This window comes from Colius striatus, chromosome 20, assembly GCF_028858725.1.
Source record: "Colius striatus isolate bColStr4 chromosome 20, bColStr4.1.hap1, whole genome shotgun sequence".
NCBI classification, from domain to species: Eukaryota; Metazoa; Chordata; class Aves; order Coliiformes; family Coliidae; genus Colius; species Colius striatus.
This window is the reverse complement of record NC_084778.1, coordinates 3,530,258-3,550,347: the sequence shown is the minus strand read 5'-3', so window position 1 is coordinate 3,550,347 and position 20,090 is coordinate 3,530,258. Positions and strand designations below refer to the sequence as shown.

Below are 20,090 nucleotides of genomic sequence, written 5' to 3'. Positions count from 1 at the left end.
CGCCCCGGTGTGGGGAGAGCACCCCCCTCACCCCATCTTTTGGTTGTTTCATTAATAAAAACTGGTGTTTTAGAAGAAGAAGCGGTGGCGTCTTCCTCGGCAGGACCGGAACCGTCTCCGCCCCGCGTGGCTCTTGAGCCCCGTTGCTGTGCGCACCTTGCCCCTGCGCCCCCGGCAGCACCCCCACGGCGCGCTACCCCCCCACTCCATTCCGCGGGGGGCGGTACCGCTTTAAAAGGCGGGGCCTCCGCGGGAGTGACGTCACACACGAGGCCCCGCCCCCTCCCTCCGGCGCGCCTCTCTGCGCGCGCCCTCTGCCGGCGCACGGGCCCCGCCGCCCCGCCCTACGTCGTGACGTCACCACCGGGCGCGCTTCCCCCCGCCCGGGAACGTGACGGCCGCCACGCGCCTGCGCGCCGCCCCGCGCCGGCCCCGCCTCCCACGCTCCTTGGCGCGCCTGCGCGAGAAAGGGGCGGGGAGATCCGGGCGCGCGAGGGGCGGGCGGCGCCGGCGCCGCGCATGCGCAGTGCCTGTGCGCTCCCCTCCCCAGCCCGCCCCAGCCCCAGCCCCGGCCCCGGCCCCGGCCCCGGCCCCCTCCGCCGCGCGCGGCCCGACAGCGGGAGGCGGCGCGGGGCAGCGCCTGCGCGCGGGCCCGGACGCGGCCGCCGGCGGGGCGCGGTCTGCGCGTGCGCGGGGCGCGCGGCGGCGGGGCCCTGAGCGTCGGCGCTGCCTCTGTGTGTGTGTGTGTCTGTCTGTCTGTCTGTGCCTGTGCGCGGTGCGTCTGCGGCGCCGGGCGCGGGGCCGCGCCGCCCCCTCTCTCCCCCCTTCTTTACGCGGCATGGCAGCGGGCGCGGGGCCCCCCGCAGCCGCCCCCGGGCCCGGCTGGAGGAGGAGGACAACGGGTAAAGCGCAGCGGCCCATAGGCTAGGCCCCGCCAACCGTCGCCACCCCCTTCTTCTCGACGCGGAGTCGCCGGCGTTGAGGGGCCGCCCCCCCTTCCCCGTTTCGCTCCCTCTCGCCGGGGGGGGGCTCTCGGGGTCGCTCCCGGGCTGGATGAATGTGGGAGAAGATGGAGACCAAGACGATCGTCTACGACCTGGACACCTCCGGGGGGCTCATGGAGGTGAGGCCCGGGCAGCGGGGTGAGGGGAGGCCTGACCGGGGAGGCCACGGGGCTGCAAAATGGCGAGGGACCCCCCTCCTCCCCCCGAGCCCGGTGGCCATACAAGGAAGTGCGGAGGGACCGAGACGGCTCGCCCAATCCCCGGGAGAAGCCCTCCCGGACATGGGGCCGGCGGGCGGGGCGGGCCTGGCCGAGGCCCCGTGTCCCTCCCGGCGGACCCGGGGCCACTCGCCCGCGGCAGACGGCTGGGAGAAGGGCGCTTGGAATCAGGGTCCGTCCCAGCCTCTTCAGAGCCCTTCTCTGTCTGTCTGTTCACGTGCAGCAAATCCAAGCCCTCCTGGCTCCCCCCAAGAGCGAAGATGGGGAAAAGAAGAGCAGGAGGCCCGAGAAGGAGCCCAGGCGAAGTGGTAGGGCCACTAACCACGATAGCTGCGATAGCTGCAAGGAAGGAGGGGATCTGCTGTGCTGCGATCACTGCCCCGCCGCGTTCCACCTCCAGTGCTGGTAAGGCTCGGCGCTGTCCCCCTCTGGATCCCGCCGTCCCAGCCCGGGCAGCACCTTCCTTCCCTCCAGTGGCTCCCGCTTCCCGTTAGGTCCCTGCCTTGCCCGGGGAGGGGAGGACGGAAAGGCACAGGACAGGAACAAAAAGGAGGTGCAGACCCCACTCGGGTCCAGCCTCCCTCGAGACTAACCCACCACAGAGAGGGTGAAGCCCCCTCGCTTTGCTGCTTTCTCTGAGGGGGGGTTGTAGGGGGTTCCACCGCCCTCCTTTCTTTTTTTGTGCTGAGCAGTGGCTGAGAGGAGGAGCGAGGCCGCGGCCTGTCTGCTTTGCTGCTGCCTCTCCCCAAGCTTCCACGCCCCCCCTTTCCCAAGCAGATCAGCTCCCCTCCTTGCCCCTCTCTGAGGGTGCCTCGCTGGGGGCAGGGGGGTGCCTCCGCAGGGTCCTGGCCGGAGCAGGAAGGGAAGTGGCGGTGGCATCTCCGCGCCAGGCCTTGACGTTCCCAGCGCTTCCCGTGCTGCTGCAGCTGCTGGGAATAATGGAGGTTGCTGTCTCTGTGTCTCCCTGCCTCACTGTTTACAATATGGCGACCTTCCTTTAAATTATATTTTTATTCTCAGCGCCATTTTGGCTGCATATATGACTTCCAAACCCTGGCAGCGCTCCCCTGCCATCTCAAACGTGAAAATACCTTCCCTGTGGAAATCCAGGCCTCCAGACTTTAACATTGGCCGGGTTTATTCCTTTCCCTCCTTTTTTTTCCTTCCTCTTGACTGTTTGGACCCGCTTGTCTCCCCCCTGGGAGTGACTGCTGTGAATTGGGGGCAGTTGGCTCCTCTTGCTGGGAGTTGCATGGCTTTGTTGATGAAGGCAGATCTTTCTGCGTGCAAATCTGGGGGCCGTGTGGGTGTCGAGGTGCGTGTGGAGGCGGTGGCAAAGCTCTAGTCGGTAGAAGCTGCAACGGGGAAGGGCTCTGTCGCTGCCTTCCCTCGCAGCTTCCTAAGCTCTCACCACAAAGCCACCTGAACTTTTTGCCCCAAAGTTTTTCCCTTTCTGCCCCGGGAGCCCAGCCTTACCCAAATCTCCCCTTCAACCGTTGATGCAGGCGGGTGGTTTGTGTTAAATTAGTGCAGCCAGAGTGGATAATGGAGTGGAGGAGGGAGCGGGGCAAGTCAAACAGCTGGAGCTCGGGTGTACAGAGTATTCTTCCTTAGGGGAGATTTTTTAACCACATTCCTTTCTCTCTTTCATGCTTTGGAGCTTTGTTTGCCACCCTGTTACAGCTGTCTCCTCTGTGCTTTTCTTTCTCTTTTCTTCCTGTTGAGGGGGGGGGATTTTTTGGTTTTCATGTTACTTCTGCTTCGTGGTTATGCTGCGTTTTATGTGCTAATTGCAGGTTTCTGAACACTTATTAAACCAATTGCTGATACTGGGAAAAGCAACTGTGTGGTCACAGTTGTGTAGGGAGTGTCCCGTTAGCAGCGTGTAGCCAGACGAACCCGACAATGCCATAGCGTGCAGCCATGACATCATCCCTCCTGCCCTCAGGAAGTGCTACTGGTGCTAATGCAGATCCTCTAATATTTACTAGCAGGACACTAATTATTAGTTTATGTCCAGCATTCTTGATGGGCTCTAAGGGTTTGAGTGGGTTTTTTTTTCCTCTGTTGGCTATAGTTTGTGATTGCCTTCAGATGCTGCCCAGTACATCCTGAGCTTCTCTTAGTGACGCCCGAGCGATGGCTTAAACTCCACGGATTGAGATGGAAGGGCTGTGACTAATGCTGGGGAGTTTCTTGGTTGACTCTGAATCTTGCTTTAAGCTAACTGCGTATGAGACCACTTTGTGCATAGCAAAGTCTGGCTCCACTGCATGCCTTAATTTTGCAAGTTTCTTGTAGTTAGTGGGCGAGAAACGGTCGTGTAAATCAGACACCTGTAAAGCTTTGGCTGCTCTCAAGTTAGATATGTTAGAACTGAGAAAAATAATCTTTGGCTAACTAGTCACCCTTCAGAACAGATATGGAAGGGACAATTCTGATTGCACTTACTTCATTTCCTGAGGTTTCTATCGGGTCATCATTTTGAGAGTAGCCCAGACCTCGCTGCGGGAGGGGACGTGGTCTGGAGTGGTGCAACAGCCCAGTCGTGTGCTGCAGGCTAGGCTTTGCCTAAAAGCCTCTGGCTTGGGCCCAGTTCTCCCTCCCTGCTCATGGACCCCTGTTTGTCTCTTGGCCAAGGCCTTCAAGAGAACCAGGTTGTCTCGAAGGGATGCTCAGGTTTTGTTTTCCTGTTTTTCTTCCTTTTACCTCCTACACCTTGCTTAAAGTAAACTTCCGTTCTGGATATAAACTTAGGCATAAAGGCAGCACTTGCAACTTCCTTTCAGCCTCTCTTTTTAATTTTATTTAAAGAATAGCAGCTGTAGTGCAATGTGGTTCTTTTGTGTGAGTGTGTCATAGCAGTTTAAATACACTGCTGGGGCAGACTAAACTGCTGGCAGCGTACCTGTTCTTTAAATATCTATTGTAAGCTTGAATACCAGGCTGCATTTATTATCAATATAGAATAAAAGAAATTAACAACTCTTAATGTTTCTAGGATTTGGTTGAAGCTGTACAGGAGAGGGTATATTAGAAAAGAAAATGAAGAAGGATGTGATGGGCCCAAGTCACACAGTAAGGTCAGGGACAAACCCAGGAGTTAGCTCAGTGGCCCATAAACTGGTTTTGTCTCTTCCTGTGTAGAGAAGGCTCACTGTGTCGTGTTGTTTAAAACTGTAGTGAGCAAGATGGCTTTATTAGGCAACTGTGTGGTTCTCAAACTGCAGCAGTTTGCTGTAACTTCAGTTTAGTACCTAAACTTGTTGTCCTCTGCAGAAAACAGAAGGCACTCGGCCAAAACCCCCGAAACTTTCCAGCTCTGATAGTATTACACATCTCCGATGGTAAATAACTACTTTTGTCGATACACCGTGGAAAGGCTGCTCTCCTGAGTTGCTGTGGGTGGAAGTGACTTCCCAATTCATCTGTCAGGGTGTCAGCTCTTCTCACAGCTCCGATTCAGAGTCACTAGTTCAGCGTACAGCTCCTCCAGGTACCGTCAGCGTCCACAGACCAGGAGGGTCACCAGCCTGGCTGCAGATAAACTGCCTGATGGGAGGGATAAAGGAAAACTTAGGATCGCTTCCAGATACTTGTTTTCAACGTACTTGGATTAATGTCTTAGGTGACTCTCTTCAGGTTTGAATTTGGAGAGGAGATTTTTTTCTGTCCTTCCTGAAAACAGAACTTGGGTTTTTTAGCTTTATCTGCCTTGGGTTATGCTGTTTGCCCATCATCTACCACTTTGGGTAACAGTGCAGTGTGTGTTTTCATTCTGATGTTCTGCCTTAACTCAGGCCCCTGGGAATGGTCTGGGCTCCTCCTTTACGTCATTAAAACCCAATTTTCCAGTACTACTTCTGTTCTTCCCCTTCATATCCTCTTCCTGCCTATGTGATTGTTGGAATTCCCTGTATTTTCTTGTAAACTTGGTTCATGTTGAAGTCAGTTTGCAAAGTGACTGATGTTGCAAATTCATTACAGCTTCACTGAAGGATTAGATCCCTGGGAGAGGAAAAGTTTAGTTAACAGGCTGGGGGAGGGGAGTGACAACAGGAGGGAGAACTAACACAGAACAGTTTTGTGTTGGGTTTTGGTTTTTTTTTTTTGGTTGGGTTGGGTTTTTTTTTTTTTCTCTTTTCTTTTTAAAGTGTCCCTGCCTGAGTTTCTGGTTGGAAGAGCTCAGAATCACTAACCTCACTGAATGCTGCTGTTCCAAGCCCCTCTTACAAATCTCATGCTGCTGGCTGTGTTAACATAGCAAAGTGACCTGAGTTGCTTAAAACTGAGCAGCTGCCTGTTATGGTAAACACATAGTGTCAGTTTTCTGGTACTGCCCAGCAAAAAGGTTTCCCCTGAGTACAGGGTCACCCCACGGCCGTGCTGGGAGAGCTGCGTGTGCCAGGGCCTGCTACCTCCATCAGCCTTTCTGCAAGGCTTGCCTCCTCGTGTTTATATTTGGAGCCTCTCTGATTTAGCACTTTTGGCCAAAGCACTGTTGTCAAAGAACTGGAGTAAAGGAGCTGCAGAGAGAAGTACAGGAAGCTAAACTAGCCCGGGTTTTGCATGTTTTCTGTGAGTCACCTTGGTTAAGTGCTTTGCACAAAGAATGGAAAAATGTTGTGTTTGGCTGGTAGGACATCAATAACTCTTTACTCCCCTTAGTCAGGTCTGAAACGTCCTGGTGTCTGAGCTAGCTTTGGGGGTTTTTACATAAATATTCATTCTGTGCGAGCCTGTCTATTGTCTTAGCTAATCCTTCCCTTAATGGGCATCTTTTCCTGCCTCGGGGGTTTCAGGTGAAACTGTGGAAACTTGGAATGGACTGAACCATCTGCTGGATGTCAGGAAAGGTGCCTGAAAGACAAACTTCATGCCCAACAGTGAGCTGCAGAGGAGCAGGGTTTCAGTACCTTGAATTACATGTGGTACTGGTGCTTCTGGCAGCTTCAGAAAAAACCTGTGGTTTAACTCTTCAGAAAGTTTTTATGTTGCAGCTTTCTGGCTTCAAGGGGATTTTTTTTTTACACTAACTGACTTGTTAAACCCCCCTATTTTATGTAACTAATTGCATTGTGAAGGTCAGAAGCAGCTCTTCTGTTCCAAACATTAAATGTATCTATCTTAACCGATAGTTTGTTAAAGCAATATTGGGTTAAGTATATACTTTTCTCTGTAAAAAAGAAAGGAAACAACTTTTGTTTTTACATACCTTTGGTTCTTATGTTTTGGTAGTGCTGGGGCCAGCACAGTCTGGATCCTAAACCAGAAGGAAGCGATTGCAGTTGGTTTCTGGGTGCAGAGGGTCACTGCGCACGCGCCTGCAGATGTGGTAACATGATCAGTCTTGGCAGTTCTCTTCAGCAAAGTTGTACCAGTGAGATCTTTCTCTCTCCTTATTTTGTCCTAAATCTCTCGATGCAAAGGCAGATAAGGTCAGCCTAAATCTACAAACTTAAGATGAGAGCACCAGAAAACCATTCACAGTAAGAATTTGATGAACTCATCTAAGTTTTGGGGCCTTGCAAAAGCACAGTTCCTACCTCTGTGTGTATGTTGCTTGTGTTAAACTGAGCGTGAGGAGATTCTGCAGTGTGGGCAGGAGCTGGGCGTTCAGATCAAGCCGTGGGTCACTGCTGCTGTTCTCAACATCAGCATAAAGTAGTAGGAGCAAGGCAGAGTTGAGGGGGATCTTTAACTGCTTAACTTACATTTTGTCTTCAGACAAAGGTGCTGTATGGCCTACCATTATGTCAAATACCTGTAATGAGTTGGAGCTGTTTAAGAGGGCATGAGACTTAATAAGGAAAGATCTCTGTTGTTTTGTCCCTTTGCTTGGGAAGGTGCCAGTTTTATTTGACGAGGAGCTGTGGAACTGAAGTGTCTTTCTTGTGCTGCTGCAGGGTCCATTTTTGAGTTGACTCACATCCAGTAGGATGCAGCAGCTTGCTTTGAGGTGGGGTTCACAGCTTTGTTGGTGCTGCTCTAGAGCTGGTCTTTCCTGGTATGTCAGGCCTCCGGGCGTGATTCATGGGAGGGAACCTTTAAAACATGGATAGATCTTCCCAGAGGAATTCCAGCTCCTCCGGGCATTTGCAAAGGAAATTCTTAATTGGATTAGATTCATAATACTAATCTGCTAATGACTATTTGTTATGGAGATCTTAGCACTATCTTGTAAATACATTCGCCTTCATTTAGCTTGCCTTGTGTCTTTTTATCACCTAAAAGCTCAGTGCTGTTGAGATTGTATGGATCTTATAGTTTGGAATGAGAGGGCTACAGTATTTAGTAGGCAGAATTGTGTAATGCTCTCATAATTCTCTCCTCTCTCTCCATTTCTCAGTGTTGCTTTAGGTGGGGATTGTAAATGGGAAGCAAGTCATGATTAGCATGTCCAACATCCGGCTGTGCTTGTCTTACCAGGGGTATGAAGGACATCTAGAATGGGGAGTGTCTTCAAACTGTTGTCATTAACAGAACTGTGTCTTTATAGTAAGAGTAAGGACCAAACATGCATATTTTCCCCCTGAAATGGGCCTTTTAGACTCGGGTTGTAAGTTGTGTTGTGGTAGTGTGAGGAACACAGCTGCATGAGAGCTCCTGGGTAGGACAGACTGAGTCAGTTTGAGATTTCAGTTGTAGCATAAATACCAGAACTGGGTTTTTTTCTACATAGTAAAGGCACTGATAAATTCTTCTGTTTATTGATCCACACAAGTGGATATTAAACTGTTTCTGTTACTAGACTGACTCAGTGGTACTTGAGTTTTTCCTGTTCTCTGGAGTCCTTGTTACCCCTCAAGCCAGTAGCAAGCATCAGGAATCTGCTGTGAAGAAAGTGAGCAGTTACTTGTAGAGTGGGAAAGAGCTGTATCTTCCTGAAAGCAAGTATTACAGTCTGAATAGTTTGGGACTGCTGCCTGTTGCATTGTAAATCACACGTGAGAAGGATGTACCCATGTTCTGGTGTTTTTTTAAGCAGTCAGGAAGTAAGCTTGGACTTGTTAAAATGCTAATGTATCTGAGAATATAATATGGCTTTGTTACAGGGGCATGAAGTACTGGGGTTGAAAGAAAGGAGTGTAAGCAAAAAGCATCTTGCCACGTCAGTTACTGGCTAAAGCTGTGAATTTTGTGACACAGGTTGTCAGAGCTGGCTTTTTTTCTTCTTACAGTAGTCGATTTACATTGCCTCCAACTCCACTGCTTGATAGATGTCTGCCCAGCTTCCTCGAGGGAATGCTGCAGTATCCAGTAACTCTGTCAGCCGGGTACAAATAGTGTTACACCTTCTCTTTAATGAAGGAGTTGACATGTATCGCTTGTAATGCAATTGCATACCTTTCTGGGGTATGGAGTAAATGCTCTCAATAGCCAAAAATGAAAAAAGAAAATCTATAAATCATTCTTACAGTTGTTGAATCAGATCTCGAGGACAAAAGGCAAAGACCATCTCAGCCAGCTGGGGGAAATCTAGCGCCTGAACCCAACTCTAACCTATTTCTGCTGACGTTGGCTCTGCACGAGTCACTTGAAGTAAACTAGATGGAGCTGGAGATTACTGACTTTGAACCCTGCAGAAAGCAGTGGCCTGAGGATGCAATTTAGCAGGCTGAAAACCCCATGCTGAATTTCTGGCAAGCTCTAGTGATTGGTGTGAAACACCTGCCTGCACAGCCTCTGACTTTGGGCATGGCATCATGTGAACTTCCCAGCAATCTCCAGCTAGAATAACAACGGGAGCAAGATATGAAGGTGATCTAGAAAGGCAGACAAGAACATATTCCCTGCTTTAAGGGGGTTTTTTTGTTGCATATTTCTATTGCTCCTCTTTTACCTCCCTTCCCCAGTGTGCTTGGGAAAGCCTAGTCCACATGTAGATGTCAGGATTATACTTGACTTGTGCCTGTATGAAGAAGAATTCATGCTTTTGCTTTTATGGATCTGTCCTTCATCCTCTTCTGATGTGCTGCCTTCCTTTTTTTCCACCTTACTGCTTCTGTCCTTTCACCTCTGTCTCCTTTGAACACATTCAGTATGGCTCAGGCTGAATGTGTTCCCTTCTCAGAAACCTCTCAGACCTGTGTTTTGATTATTTTTTTTCCCTTACCAGAGATGTCTCTTCATTTATTGTTCTTTAAAGACAAAATTGAATGAAGTGATTCTCTAGAGCTGTGCTGTTCCTCAGCCCTCTTTCTTTTCCCTGATGCTGCCCTGTGTGTCATCCTGCTTTGAGAAAGACGACTTCTGATCTGTTACAAAAATGGTGCCATAAAGATCTGAACACTTAATAATGAACCTGGACACTGAATTCAGGCTATTGTTACGATTGTCTGCAGTAAAGGCACAAGGGATGGATGGGAAAGAAACAAGAGTTGGGATGTGCAGACTGTCTGAATTTCAGAGTCTGACCTAAATTTTCCAAAGTCAACAAGTCTTCCTATTGATTTCCATGATTCCTGCTTATAAATACAGAACTAGATGGTTCTCTGGCAGATGTGTCTGAAACATCAGAGTTCATAACCAGCCAAAGAGATAGAAAATACCCCCAACCCCCTCAGTGCAGCACAGGTGGTGTTATACACTTTCTAATGTGTTTTTGTTCATATAGATATAAACCTGTGGTATTTTCTGTGTATGGAAATTCAGTATCTTAAAAAATACCCCCTTTAATTTTCTTTGTCAGCAGTTAATGAGGGTAATAACTAACGGGTTGTCTGGGGAATGGTCTCTGTGGGACAGGTTCTTTTTATAAATAGAAGTAACTAATTACATCAGGTGATCACATGTTTACATGCAGCTCATGCAGTTTATTAGACTCTCGTCTCAGAGACAAAAAAAGTTACACTTCATCACCTTAGAGGGAATGTTTCTGATTCCCTGTGAGTGTCAGCATTACCTGCACAGGAGTGCACAGGGAAGAGGCTGCACCCCTGGTGACAAGTGGGAAGGGATGCAAGGTAAAGTAGATAACACGTGCTCTCATGAGGTTGTACTTGACTCTCTCCTCCCAGGATAAGGCAAGCAGAAGCAGTCTGAGGAAGGATGCAAGTAAAGAACTTCAAAGCCAGTCAAGTTAACAAGATGCTCATTCAGAATGCACTAGTGCTTTGGTTTGTGAACTGGCACCAGGTTCTTAGGAGCACGGTAGTACTGCTCACAGAGTTGAACCACTGGTCAGTGCAATGTTCTGCCCTTGCAGTGCTGAGCACTGGCTGGTTTAGAAGGTAGAAAGAAGCACATGGTGAATGAAATTCTGGAATAGGGCATACCTGGCAATATTACTTCTTAAACTCCTCAAGAATTCAAGTCTTCCCCTGCTCTTGTACTGGCATGTGGACAGATTATGTTAGTGTATCTTTATTTTTTCCTTACATGCATCTTGTTTCTCGCTGTCTGACCATATAATGGTGTTTTAATCCTGCTTCTGTTCTCTGTCTGTTGCTGAATGCTTATTTCCAGCTCTGGCTGTGCTGTTGGAAAGATGCATGCTAAGCAGACGCAGCGTTCCAGATGATGGGGTAATTGGTGACCTGTGAATTGGTCATTTCGATTCCCTTCCTTGCATAGCGCCAGCCAAACTAATCATATACTGACCTGTCCAGTGACATCCAAGTCTCCTTGCTGGATGTTACTAATTTAGGACTTTTTACCTGCATGCTCAAGACTTTCACTTCAATGTAAACAAAGTTATGCTGGCTGCTATCGAGCTTTTTTTCACCAGTTACCTCAGGAGGAGTCGCAGCACCAAGAAAAGTGATCAATGCTTTGTGGTTAATGTGTATTGCACTAGTGGCTTCAAGTAGATGGAACTTATGAATTATGTGAGCCTAATTGCAACCAGAAGGTTCCTGAAGCTGTTAGTTTTCATGTGATTGGGTCATGCTCGAAGGATCTGTAAAGACCAAAAAGACCTGGCTTATGTAAAGTCTGGTAATCTCTGCATTGGTGCTTGAGAAATATTTGGCTTCATCAGGAGGATTGGTTCTTGTACTCCTGAGTGTCATGACTTTATCCATGTTAATAAGCAGAACTTGTAGACCTTCACTGAGCAGTTTGTGCTGAGGACTAATCCTGATGCTACTGGAATAGAGAGAGGAGGGAGCTGACAGTTGATCCAGGAGTTTCAATGGGAAGGTAAGGGAGTTGCAGTGGGGAGGAACTTGAAACAGACTGCAGGTGTTGGCTTGTTTCATGTGTGTTTTTATTCTGCATAAGACAGAGGCTCAGAGTGCTGGGTTCCAGGTGTCCTCCCTCGGCAGGGTTCGGAAGCAGCTGTGAACAGAAGTGTGTAACTCAGGCGCAGTAAAACTGTTTCAGAGCGCTGCATTTGTAAGTGATGCGACTTTCTCTGTTTCTCAAAGGGACACTTGTAATGCACAGACAGAGAGGTTGGTTTCCTGGTTTGTTTTAGTTATGGCTGTCTTTGAGGCCCTGCTGTAGGAAGCCAGGGAGCCTTGTTCTTTATGAACCTGGTACAACAGCTGTAGTTCCATCCATCATTGGGATAAATAGGAGTCCAACAGAAGAGCCAAAAGCTTTCTTCCTTTAACTGGCAAATGTAACCAGCATCTTTCATTGTGAGCCTGTCATTGAGTCTTGATAAGTTAATTAGACGATTTCTGAGAAGGAGAAACGTTCTTCCCTATATTTTTTGGTGAGCTTACTATTTCCCCCACAAAGAAAAAACATATCTGCCTGTTGAAAACAACAGACATCAAAGAAGTTATTCAAGAAGGCTCTGCCAGACACTGGTTTGTTTTCCTGCCACCATTACCCCAGCCTGAGAGCTGCCCAGAGCCCGGTGGGTCCAGAATGTGCTCTCAGTAGTGTCAAAGTGCCTTTGACTCAAGATGGCCACCAGGAATGCCCTGTGTAAATAACTTCAGGTTTGCTCATAACTGCTTCCTTTGAGAGCCAGGGCCCAGTTTGTGTTGAAGAAGGTGCTGTTCCTTTTGAGCGTTTGTTTACTTATTTGTTGAGGTCAGCAAAGTGAAGAGTAATTACAGGATTTAGGCTAACAACAGGCATCTGATGTATGAGAGCTACAGAGTGTGAAATTGAAAAGCTGAGTGACTTCATGCTATTGTTCACTTGATAAAAACTCCTAATATACGAGTGCCTCTTGAAGAGGGGTTTTTTGTTTCGTCATAGCCCTTAAATTTGATTTAAGGGAGGCTTTGTATAATGCTCTGACCATGAGAGAGCGAGTCTTTGACAGAACAAATCTGGTGTGAATCTCAGGAGATGCTACTTAACTTGTGTAGAAAAAGCTGTGAGACCAGTGTTCAGGCAAGTGACTTCGTATCAGTGTAAGTGGCTTTTGAATAGGCAGAGATAAACATCTCCTTTAATTTCCAGAGGCTTTGTGTGAATTGATCTTCCAGGTGTGTGTGAAGATATTAACTTTGCAAGCCACGGTCAGTTTTTCAGAGCTGTCTTTGTCTTAAATTCAGAAACACGTTCTGCTGAGCAGATTTGATTCAGGTCACACCAAACCTTCCAGGCAAAACAGCACTGGCCACCACTCTTGTCTGTGAAGACAAAAGAGGAAACTTTCTGAAACGAAGGTTCAGCAGAATTGTACAGAACACTGCAACTGCTTGGTGTGTAATTGAAAGGAGATGCGTTGTAAGTGAAGATAAAGTTGGTGCTGTGCAATTCCAGGTCCCGTTGGCAGCAGACACTAGTGGCTGAAGATCTGCATGCTAATGAATCTGTGAAAGATTGGCAGGAGCACCACGGCTGTTTTCTCCCTGAGTTCTAATTCTTACCTTGGTTATGAAGATCAAGTGTCTCGTTCAGGTTTTAAAATGCTTCTCTTCTGCTTGCAGTAAAAGGTTGAAGAATGTGGTCATAACTAGTCAATTAAAATGGCATTCCTTGGCGCTTCCCTGGCTTTATGCTGAGACCCAGGAAATGCTCTGTGCTTGCAGAGGGGCCAGCAGTGCAGGAACAGCATTCATCAGTCTTTGTTAGGGCAGCGAGCTGCCTTGATGAACACTTCATTAACCAGGAGAAGCAGAATCAGTCTTTTAATACACTTGCTATAGCAGTTAGGCCCTGACCGGGGGGGGGGGGAGGAACATCTGAGGAGGCTACTCTGGCAGCTAAAACCTTGCTGCTGGTCTGAAACTAATCTTCCTTCCTCCTTCTCCAGGCCTTTGGGTAGCAGCATTCATTAAAGTACCTCTGTAAGCTGTCATTTAGGAGCACTGCGTACGTAGGACCCTCATGGTTGTGGAGCAGATAGTTCCGACATAACAAATGAGACTATAGCATTACACACTTAAGAAGAAAACCTGTTCTGACTCTTCTGGGCATCTCAAGATTGGCTGGGGTATTAATTGTTTCATTGTAAACTGCATAAGATTGAGGTAACAGTTGAAAGCAGTAACCGGAGGCGCCTGGCAGCGCGTGGGTCCCTGGCAGCCCGCATGCGCCTCGGCGTGGGGCAGACGTGTTTCCAGCAGTTCAGGCACGCTCAGCAGTAGCTTCAGAGGGCTAAAATTCACTATGAACAAATCAAAGTCTGTGGGTTGGGTTTTTGTGGTGGTTGGGGTTTTTTTTCTGCCCCTGGGATACTGGGAGGGGAGAGGGGAATGGGCCAGATGAATCCGTACGCGCCGTAGCTGCAGATCTGAGAGCTTGGTTTCTAGCAGGAGTGAAAACCTGAGCTGCTGCGGAATCCACCTTAGGACTCAGAACAGATTTACACTGCAGCAAGCACATGGGGATCATTTGTTACTCTCCTCCTTTCACCCCCTTTCCCTGCTTCTGTAGCGAAAGATTAGTTTGGGGCAGGGGAGAGTTAGTGCTTCAGTCAAACGTTTGAGGCTTCGTGTAAAGCAGCCAGTAGTTGAGGCTTTGGTGCTCTCGTCTAGAGCCTGATCTCTTGTTCATCCAAGTCCTCCAGGAAATGAGAAACATAAGCTGCAGGTATGTTTGTGCATATATGCAGAGTGCTGCGTTTCTGGAGCGCCTGGAAAACGGAGGCCTCTGAAACCCTGCACTCCTCCTCAAAATGGCTGCCAGATGTGTTGGCTCTACTGAATTCCCTGGAGCCTGACACCAGAAATGCTGAGATTATTACCAGTTTGGTTCTTGCTGTGCTCTTCCTTTCAGTCTTTCAGGCACAGTGTTGCAAGACCGAGTGTGACCCTGGATGGCTGCAGTACCTGCGGAGGCTTTCTGTTGGCACGCTGGTGTGCTCAGGGCAAGGCTCGTGGGGACTCTGTTTAAACAAAGGAAGCATGTTTGTTTTTACAGATCAAGCTTGGGAGCCTGGGCTGGGATCCTGTGCCATTTCCCTGTGCTAGGAGCAAGATTCTGAAGGAAGACAGCCTCTCCCTTTGCTGCAAAGCACAGCTCTTACTGGCCGACAAATATGCATCCTATCCTCTCTGTCTGGAGACTTCTTAAAGCTTAACTTGGCTTTGGTTTGGTATTTGTCTGTAACTGCAATAAGCAATATAGGGTCTCTTGGAGCATACCACACTTTAGCTGCTCATACTTGAATGGCTTCTTGGACCAGTCTCATAAGCTCCTTGCTAGTGTGGCTGCACCACTGCTTGATCACCTTGTAACCCCATCAGTCTCAGCTGGATCCCTTGGCACTTATTCCCCAGTGAGTGGGAAACAAGAGCTTCCAGGTGGTGTGACAGTGCATCTGTCTGTTGGGTATTCAGCACGAGAGAGCAGACTGGCTATGCAGCTGTAGGCAGAACTTTTAAAAGTATATCTCAAAGCCACGTGGCATGGTAACTGTGTGTTTTTTCTGTCAGCATGAACATTTTTCCTGCAATGGTCAGCAGTTCTCTGAAATAACAAATCTTAATGATAAAGAGGTGTTGGAAAGTACACGAGCTAGTAGTAGCATCTGTAAGGAAAGTGTATCATCTAACACATGCTGCTCTGCCTTTAACTGAGGATAAGTGTTTCTCAAAATAATCCTCCTTACTCCTTCATCTAATTTGCTTTGGTTTATTTCTAGCTTGAAAATGAGAATGTCATTTCGATGTGATGCGGCTTTTATAGTAAGTGCAGATCCATATGAGTAGGATGTGTCTTGCGCTTCATAGCCAAGGCAAGCTGGGTATGGTGACACTTTGAAGAGTTATTTGGGTTGTCTTAACATAGCAAGTGGTTTCCACCATTAAGTAAGTGTGCCCAGGGATGGAATACATGGGAAGCAGTGGGTAAACTTCGTGGCAGCTTCTTTGGTTGGACTCACACTGCAAACTGAAGAGATGGGAGTGCCTAGATGTGCGACTGCCTGCTGCATGGGAAGCTGTGTAGTCTCACATGGAGCAGTCAATATAGGGAGGTGTTGGTGTTCGGGGGGGGTAGATATGTTGCACACAAGTGAATCTTCCATTAATCTTTATTATTCAGTTCCAAAACTGTCCTCTGAAACTGTGGAGTGTGTTGTGTCAGAGGTGAGATGGATGTCATGGAAGATGAGCTTCTTAGAGAGATATCTTGCTAATGAGTGTACAGGGGAGCATCCCCATAAAGAAAAGGAGGAAATGCCTGGCTGCAGAACCTGCAGAGCAACCCTGACTGGAGTTGCCTGTGTGTGAGAAGAGACATTCCAGAAACAAGAGTAAAGCATTGCTTTGTATTTCTCTTGCAGCAACCCTCCGCTCAGCGAGGAGATGCTGCCTCCGGGGGAGTGGATGTGTCACCGCTGCACTGTACGCCGCAAGGTAAAGCCTCTTGTAACAGACATCATCCCTGCCTGGCCCACTGTCCTTTTGTAAACCTGAATCATCTGTTTTATACCTTCCTCTCCCCTTCATGTGTACATGTATACCACCAGAGCTGGCCTTTGTGCTCTCAGCAGCAAAGGGCTTTGTTAGGAACAGGCTTAGAGAAAACTTGAAGGGTCTTGACAAGACCCTGTTGGTATCTTTAACCTCACTACTAGGAACCAAAACTGAAGTGCCTGATACGTTCTTGTCAAGCCATGCCTTTCAAACTGTTTTCCTTTCCCCTCTCTCCCTCTGGAAAGGAGGGAGAGCTGAGGCACAGAGATAGAAATGGTTCCTGTGCTCGAGGAGGTGAGCTGTCTACAGGCGAAGCAGGAGTCATATTAATGCAGCTTTGGCGTCAGGGCTGTGATTCTGGTTAACGTGTATTTTTCAGAAGTGTGACTTCACAGCAGTTGCACATCAGCAGAGGGTGAAATCACAGTGAGTTATGATTTCCTGGGCTGTTGAACAGGATGGGGAGGAGATGATTGGGCAAGATTGTGGCTTGGCTTTTTTTTTTTCTTTCCTTGATGCTCTTTCTCCAGGAAGCTGTCTTGCACAATGTAAACATCTTATTGCTGTGACTACGTAAGACTGTGTAGCAGAGGGTTTAGAAACTGCACCAAACTATCTAGCAACTGTTCCCTTGAAGTGACACCCAAAACAGATTGGAAGAAAACTGTGTACTCAGCCTTTTGTTCCTGAAGTGATTGCCTTGTTATGTTTCCAGGGTACTGCTCAGCCATCTGCCAAATGAAAACAGAAATTAAAAAAGAGGGAGGGAAAAAAAAAATCAACTTTTCTGTATTAAAAATTGCCTGATAACACTTTTGCAGACCACTCCAGGGACTGAGTAGGTTGGTTCATCCATACTGATGGTGCTCTCAGGCACTGGAGCGGTGCACCGTTGCCTGTACTAGGCCACACAACGTACCCTCCTGGGGCAAAATGGATCTTGGGATGATTCCAATGTATTGTTTCCCTCCAATGCAGTTCTCTGTGCCCACCTTGTTCAAGATTTCTGTCATCAAGAGATAGCAGAGTGTTGCTTGTGTAACTGTGCCTTGTATTCTCAAGCTGACCTTCCCGTTCGTCATGGGTTTGGATGCACTGCCAGGTTAATAGTCTGCATTGGCAATCAACAGTCTGCTCTGGAGTTTCTTGGTGTTGGCTAGAAAAGTAAATAGAGTTGCCTGATTTGTCAAGTAACTTAGGACTAGATGCTGTGAAACCTTGTCCTGGAGTGAAATATGGCTATCCTGAAAGGAGAGAGGTGTGCTAATTCTCTTCCCCATGCTTGGTTCCCTTCAGCTGCTTTGTCATCTGTACCTTAGCTGCAATCAAATTCCTTTTGCTAGGTCAGGGCTTTGATGACTACAGGGGAAGTTGTAGTAAGTGGCTCAAGCCTTTTCAGATGCTGTTTGTCTTGGATTGCATATTTGTCAAGGTTGCTGTGCTTTGTTTGTGGCCTCCATGATAAGCCTGCCTATTCATGTCGTGCAGAAGCGAGAACAGAAGAAAGAGCTGGGGCAGGTAAATGGATTGGTGGACAAATCTGGGAAAAGGACCACCTCCCCCACCAGTGACGCAGACCTGTTGGACAGGTCTAGCAGCAGCATCAGGGCTAATGCGCATGCCAGGATCTTGGAAAGGAGAGCAAGCCGGCCTGGCACTCCCACATCCAATGCCAGCACCGAGACCCCCAACTCAGAGCAGAATGATGTCGATGAGGACATAATTGACGTGGATGATGACTCTGCCATTGCAGAAATGGACTGTGGGCAGCCCCAGCTGAAGCGACCCTTTGAGCTTCTAATTGCTGCTGCCATGGAAAGGAACCCAACGCAGTTCCAGTTGCCGAATGAACTGACCTGCACCACAGCACTTCCAGGTGAGCGATGCCGTGTCTAGCGTTGGGTCCTGCTGCCGTCTTCCCTCCTTTCCCTCTTGACTCACTGGTAGTTTTGGCTCTAGTGATGCTCACTGGTGAAAGCAGAGGCTACAGAAGTACCCCTGGGCCTCCTGCAGCTGTCCAGCAGCAGGTAGCCTCTTTCAGATGTGAGCTGTGAGGATGCTACTGCTACACGCTGCGGTTCCATCAGCACTTGCAATAGGGGCTTGCTGTTGTCACCTTAGTCTGGCTCATCAGCCTGAAGAAAAATACTCCAGTTGTCAAAATACTTGATTTAGATCTACGATACGATGATCTAGTGACAAAGTAATGGCTTCCTGTGTAGGATGCTGCTGAAATGATGTCATTATCAAACGTGACTGCCTTTAAAGACAGTCTCTATCACTTAAGGCTGGATTTAGTGATTGATAAGGGTTCCACAAGCAGCTCTTTTTGCCTTTTCTGTTGGCTTTTGCTTGAGGTGATCATGTGTATCTACCAAAAATCAAATCTCTGCTGTGTGAGTAACCCAAAACATTTTAACATTTACTTTTAGGTACTAGTAAGAGGAGGAGAAAGGAAGAAACCACAGGAAAGAATGTCAAGAAAGCACAACACGAGTTAGACCACAATGGTTTGGTTCCCTTGCCGGTGAAGGTGTGCTTCACATGCAACAGGTACGTGACTCTTCCAGGGAAACTGTTGTGTGTAGCTGCACCCTTCACAGGAGCAAAGTTCTTGCTGGAAAAAAAAACAAGTAGATGACCTGTTCAATTTCCCATTGTCTTTCATTACCTGCTTAACAATCCTCTAAACAAATGGAGGAATAATCATCTTTGCTGAATAACAGATGTTTAACTGTGGCAAGTGGAGGTGTGGCTTCTGCAGCCTTTGCCTGGCTGTAAAGGGTTTTTAAATGTAACCTCAAAGAAAGGGAGCCATCTTATCTTCAGTGTTTTTCTTCTAAGAAAGATTCTAAAGTGATGGTGGCTTAGAAAGCAGAGATTTTTTTGTTTATGGTTCATGAAGGAGGTATGTGAGGAGATGACCTTTAGGAAATAGAAATCTACTGGGAGAGATATAAGCCCAAGGCAAATGGGAATATTGTACTGAAATAGTAAATCTGAAAACCAATACAAAACACTGCTGTGTTTTTTATAACCACATTAAAAACCAATGCACAGATAAATGCCACTTCAGAATGTCAGCCCAAAGTGGAAAACTGTCTTTCAGGAAAGCAATCAGAGTGGGCTGGAGACTCAAGTGGGATTTAGTGGAGAACAGCTGATGCTTTTGTCAGGGCAAAGACTTCCCTAAAGCTTGGGGAGTCGGATGTAGTAGCTTTCTGGAGCCTGAGACTTGTTCTAAGAAAAGCTTTTTCAATTAAACATTCCAACTTCACTCTTGATTCACCTGAAGAAAGTTGTCATAAGCTAAAGCTGAGATTTCCTTTTGATCTCTGAATTTTTCTCTTAACGAAGCAGCTCAGTACAACAAGGTCACAAGGTCTACTTGAAAAGTTGCTTGTATGAACCTGACAGGTGCTTTCAGTTTCCAGCAACAGCATGTCTTCCTGACAGAGGACAGCTTTTGTACTGAGAAACCTTCATGGGCAAGTCCTTTTGCCGTGAGTGGGTCTTGCAGAAGGTCCACACAGAGTGAGTTACAAATCAGAAGCCTAATTTTAGATGAAAGCGTTAACATAGTGAGGGGGGAAAAATAAGCTGCGTGGTTAGCTGAGTTTTCCTGTGTATTCAGCTTATGCTCTGTATTCTGTATGGGAAGTAAGACATAGCTCTCTCTTTGCAGGAGTTGCAGAGTGGCACCTCTCATTCAGTGTGATTATTGCCCTCTCCTGTTCCACATGGATTGTCTGGAGCCACCGCTTACTGCCATGCCTCTGGGTAGATGGATGTGCCCAAATCACATAGAACATGTGGTGGTAAGCAGGACTAAGATTGCAGTATGGTGTCCGGATGCTGGAGTGGAACCTGGCAGGTCCATTAAAGGACAAATACAACAAATCTAAAACAGCTTCTGAGCTCCTATTGCTCCCTGTAACACTTGTAAAACTCCCACTGCAAGCAGCGCGCTCTCCAAAGGAATATGATGCTGCTATCTGCAATAAAATATAAAGATGGAGCAACTCCTTCCTGTAACTGAAGCTGACAGCTCAGATTGTGGCTCACTGACAGCTTGTCTAGTTTTCAGACTGGAC

At 47.8% G+C, this 20,090-nt stretch overlaps 1 protein-coding gene across 4 annotated transcripts in view; it reads left to right on the top strand.

Moving 5' to 3' along the window:
• The first annotated feature begins 682 nt into the window (after window positions 1-682).
• The window catches only part of PHF12 (PHD finger protein 12), a 32,607-nt gene continuing 13,199 nt past the window's right edge, over window positions 683-20,090 (top strand). For all 4 annotated transcript variants that reach the window (XM_062012182.1, XM_062012183.1, XM_062012185.1 and 1 more), the window contains exons 1-6: window positions 683-1,123; window positions 1,446-1,627; window positions 15,864-15,936; window positions 17,485-17,872; window positions 18,429-18,549; window positions 19,682-19,814. In XM_062012182.1, coding sequence (XP_061868166.1) covers window positions 1,058-1,123; window positions 1,446-1,627; window positions 15,864-15,936; window positions 17,485-17,872; window positions 18,429-18,549; window positions 19,682-19,814 — 963 coding nt within the window. In that variant the 5' untranslated portion in view covers window positions 683-1,057. The remainder of the gene's footprint in view (window positions 1,124-1,445; window positions 1,628-15,863; window positions 15,937-17,484; window positions 17,873-18,428; window positions 18,550-19,681; window positions 19,815-20,090) is intronic.